The sequence below is a fragment of the Papaver somniferum genome, chromosome 3 (genome assembly GCF_003573695.1).
Source record: "Papaver somniferum cultivar HN1 chromosome 3, ASM357369v1, whole genome shotgun sequence".
Classification (NCBI taxonomy): Eukaryota; Viridiplantae; Streptophyta; class Magnoliopsida; order Ranunculales; family Papaveraceae; genus Papaver; species Papaver somniferum.
In genome coordinates this window covers 37,379,520-37,383,761 of record NC_039360.1, presented here as the reverse complement: position 1 = coordinate 37,383,761, position 4,242 = coordinate 37,379,520, and the positions used below count along the sequence as shown (strand labels likewise).

General features: G+C 37.0%; 1 protein-coding gene across 1 annotated transcript; it reads right to left on the bottom strand.

The window, feature by feature from the left end:
• Nucleotides 1-1,481: 1,481 nt before the first annotated feature.
• LOC113361150 (probable purple acid phosphatase 20) lies at nucleotides 1,482-3,526 on the bottom strand. The gene is made up of 5 exons (XM_026604490.1): nucleotides 3,362-3,526; nucleotides 2,837-3,131; nucleotides 2,185-2,759; nucleotides 1,899-1,987; nucleotides 1,482-1,810 (listed from the first exon to the last, which is right to left on the bottom strand). Exons 1-5 carry the CDS (start codon nucleotides 3,509-3,511, stop codon nucleotides 1,627-1,629), a joined length of 1,293 nt encoding a protein of 430 aa, XP_026460275.1. The 5' UTR covers nucleotides 3,512-3,526; the 3' UTR covers nucleotides 1,482-1,626.
• Nucleotides 3,527-4,242: the final 716 nt, after the last annotated feature.

The window sequence follows — 4,242 nt, the reverse complement described above, 5'->3', positions numbered from 1 at the left end:
TGTGCACCACCAGTAATCAGATTACAATTGGACAAGCAATTTGAGGCTATACTTGATGATCGAGTTGAGGGGAAAAGCAAGAAGAATAGGAGAAGTGGCATGGTTTACCAGGCCCCGTGGCTTATTGGGAGAAGGATACTACATTGTGACAATTTGAAGAACAAATTCAGACTTACTTGCAGCGAAAAGAATCGACGAGAATGTCGAGTTCAGCTGGTGGGGGAGGTCTATGACCGGGTGGTCAAGCGGTCTAGTAATAATGCGCAACAGTTGTGCATTATTGGAAATATGACACATGCCATAAATGCGATGGCGTATTCAGAGTTGCAACTAGGCAAAGTCATGGGCCAAACAGGGTTTGGACATGGCCAAATATGCGAGATTAGCCTCAAGAGGTGCCAAATGAGTTTGCCATATAGCCTGTATGCATGTGGCATTTCTCACCATAAACTGTGACATGGATTGAACTGTGGGAACCATATTCACTAAGTTCTTCCAAAGACTTTTATACTGAGGATTTGAATCGACATCCGACATTAACAACTCCTTGTTCCTCTTGAACTTTTGGTTCACTATCTTCCTCCAAAGATTGTTTTTGTTCTTCGAGAGTATCTCCAAATCCACTTCACCAATAAAGATTGATTAGTAGTCCTCGATACCTTCATTCCTAACCCTCCATTCTTTTTAGGCATGTTGATTTTAAACCAAGCTATCCAAACTAATTTTCTGCTACCTTCCGCAGCCACCTGCAGAAAACTACGCATAACCCGGACCATTTTTTTCTCCAAAACCAAAAGGTAAAATAAAGACAAGTAGTAAATTGGTAAACTTGCAAGACAAATCTTGATAAGAATAAGTCTACATGCTTTATTCAATTTGCTTTCCTTCCAAGTCACCAACTTCTGCTCCATTCTTGCGTCTTGCTAGTTGTTTCTTATGTCGTCAGTGGCGTTGATAGTCAGGCATGGTGTTCTTTGGTCTTAGATAGATCATAGATATGTTGAGTTATTTCAACCGGCATATTTTAAACAAAAAATTTCGTATAACGTAAAATTTACGGGATGTCCTTTAGCTTATTTTGAAGAACCGAGGTGTTACCCTCTAAAATTTGGATGTGCTTACACTTACAGGATCTACCAAGTGAACATTCAGAGTTTTGACTTTTCAAGGAATAAAACAATTAATTGCAAATTTCTTATTTTGTTTTCTGATTACACATTCTGAGTTTTAACTGAGATTTCGTTGTGGATGTCTTATTTGCGGAAATAACATCTCTCTGTGAATGAAGATTATATTTTATGGTACTAACGAAATGATACTCAAGACTCGGGGTATTGGTGTCACACATAACTTGTTTCGCCTCTCCCTTTTATTTACATCAAACCGTTACACATAATCAACCTCAAAACATCACCAGGATAACCGTAAACACTGATAGTCGCCAGAATTTAGATGCTTACGAATATTTTTGCAACTTCATGTATTTTTTGTAGTTTGCATCAAACAAACATGCAACTGCTGATTTTTATTTTGTGCTATTCTATCATGTAATATAGCGTATGAACATACAAAGAACTTATATAATGAATAGATTTTTCACATAACGGATCTTAATAGTGTAATTCACTATTGCTTCATACAAGCAGGATCCGATGACAAACTTTTCAACCAAACAGTATCGGCAGAAACAGGTTGGTCATCCTGATTTCTATGCCAACTCCACGATGCGTAGGTTTCGTTCACCACCTCTAATCTCCCATGTCCAAAACTTGCCTCTCTAAACACTGATATACTTGTATTATCCATATAACTGCACAAACAAGAAAATATTTTTAACTTAAAAATCACAATTCTTACTGTGAGATTTCTTCGCTACATAGATAAATTTTGTAGCTTACTTGCTAGCAAGGCCTTCCTTATTGCCTCCATCTCCAATTATTATATACACCGGACCACAATTATCAGCTTTGTCAGCGTAAACACGAGTCTGCACATTTCATCATAGATAAGTATAGGTTAGTCGACCATTGGAGCCAAAACAAGTTCATACTTCTGAGCATTATCTCCAGTTCTTTACTGACCTTCCCTATATAAATGTTATATAATGTGTGTTACTATTAGCTTCAACGAACTCCGATAACTGACCGTACCAATAATATAAAAGATCATAGAAAGAAATCTTACAAAACGCTCGTAGGCATGAACATGACCAGCGAAAACAACATCCACACGAGCTTTATATATCAACTCTTCCATGGCTGCCTTCATTCCAACAGATTCATAGTCTCCTTGGTGAGCTTTATTGGTGCTATACCATGGTGCATGGATGAGTACAAATACCCATGGTGTTAGACTCCTGTCTATCTTAGCCAAGTCAGCTTGGAGCCATTTGTATTGGTCGGAGTCAGATTCAAAATCTGCATAAGACCCTAACATAATAACATGAACCCCAGAAATCTCAAACGAGTAGTACAAGTTCGAATTTGAACCACTTTCTTCATAGGGCATACGCCATCTAGCGTTATACGCTGTAAATGATTTAGAATGAAACAGTAGAATTTTTTCAACCTCATGATTGCCTTGTGTTACCATCCATGGACGGCTACTTGCAAGCGGTTCTACGAGTTGTCCAAACTTATCCCACATTGGTTGGAGAACATCCGCGTAAGATAAGTCCCCTGGTAAGAGCACAACATCGTAAGTTGATGCCGCGATGTGAGTTAAGGTTGAATTCGTCCATCCTGTCTGGCCAAGATCACCTACATTTTGTGTCAGTTTGAGAACAATTAACAAAGGAATCTAACTTGTTAGACATTTCAAAATTGTTGATTCTTACCAACAACCACGAATTTGATCGGAAATTGAGACGGAGGAGTTTTGAAGCTGAATTCACGATCTGTGTCAGACCCACAACGGTAGTAATATACAGTGTCGGGTTTCAATGGCCCTATGACAACATCATGAATTTCTCCAGACTTGTAAAGCATGTACTTATACTTTGAAACAGTACCGGTCACAGACAAATCATAATTCCCTTCCGTTGTACCATAATTCACGGTTGCCGTAGTGTCATGATCCTCCGTTATCCAAGTTATTCTCATCTTATCTTGTCCAACTAAAGAAATGTGAACCTAATCCAATAAAAAAAATTCATTGAATATTTTGTATACGTCAATTATTATTTCAATTGGGCAAGGGTTTTGCCGCATAACAAATATATTATGTGCACGTATAATGTTGATGCATGTACATGCAATTATAGACAACCATTAACAGAAGAAGAACAAAACCAATGATGCAAGCAATACATTCCTATAAAAGAAGAACAAAACCAGAATGTAATGGGAATTAGTGTACCTACCTGTTGAGGAGAGGATGAAGAAATATCATCAAATAAATGGTCAAGTGCTAGGGTTTCTCTTGCTGGTGGGCGATCATAAGCGAACACAGTAATTGTATCAATGACAAAAGCAAAAATGACTAAACCTAGAAAGAACCAACGAACAGCCATTTTAGAAGCACTAAGAAGAAGAGGATGATGAACCAACAAAAATATATATATATATATATATATATATATATATATATATATATATATATATATATATATATATATATATATATATATCCTTGCTTTGTTTGAGTATAAATGGAGAAAAACTAAATGAAGAAAAGATAAAAAGAAAATCCAAGAAGAAACTGTAATGAGATTTTTGGAATTGAAGAAGAAGACGTGACTATCTATATATAAAAGGAGAAAATTTCTCCGTATTGATTACATCAAATCAACAACATCTTATCAACATCATCATCGTACATTATTTAAAATGACAGTTATGGAGTTAACGTATATACAGATGAGTTCATATTGTTGGTAGGTACGTGTAAGCAAGAACAAAAGACAACTGTCGATTGGAGAGAGTGGGATCACTGGATATTCGTCAGAATCACCCACTTATGGAAGCAAACTACTATTCACCTTCCTTTTTATCCTTTTCTCTTAGTCTTACTTGAGATGACGCCATTTCTTTCTCTATAATGTTTTTGAGCATTATTTCCGGGATATAGTTAGGCTTCACTTTAGGCTATACCATAATCATCGTCTGCCCCTGGTATTCACGCACCGAATTTGGTTGTGCACGAGTTTTGCACACCAACCTCTTGGATTAACTGCTCCTCACGTTATGGAAGTGGAAGTATAACCAACCATTCCATATATAGGGGTGGTACGTACATCATATG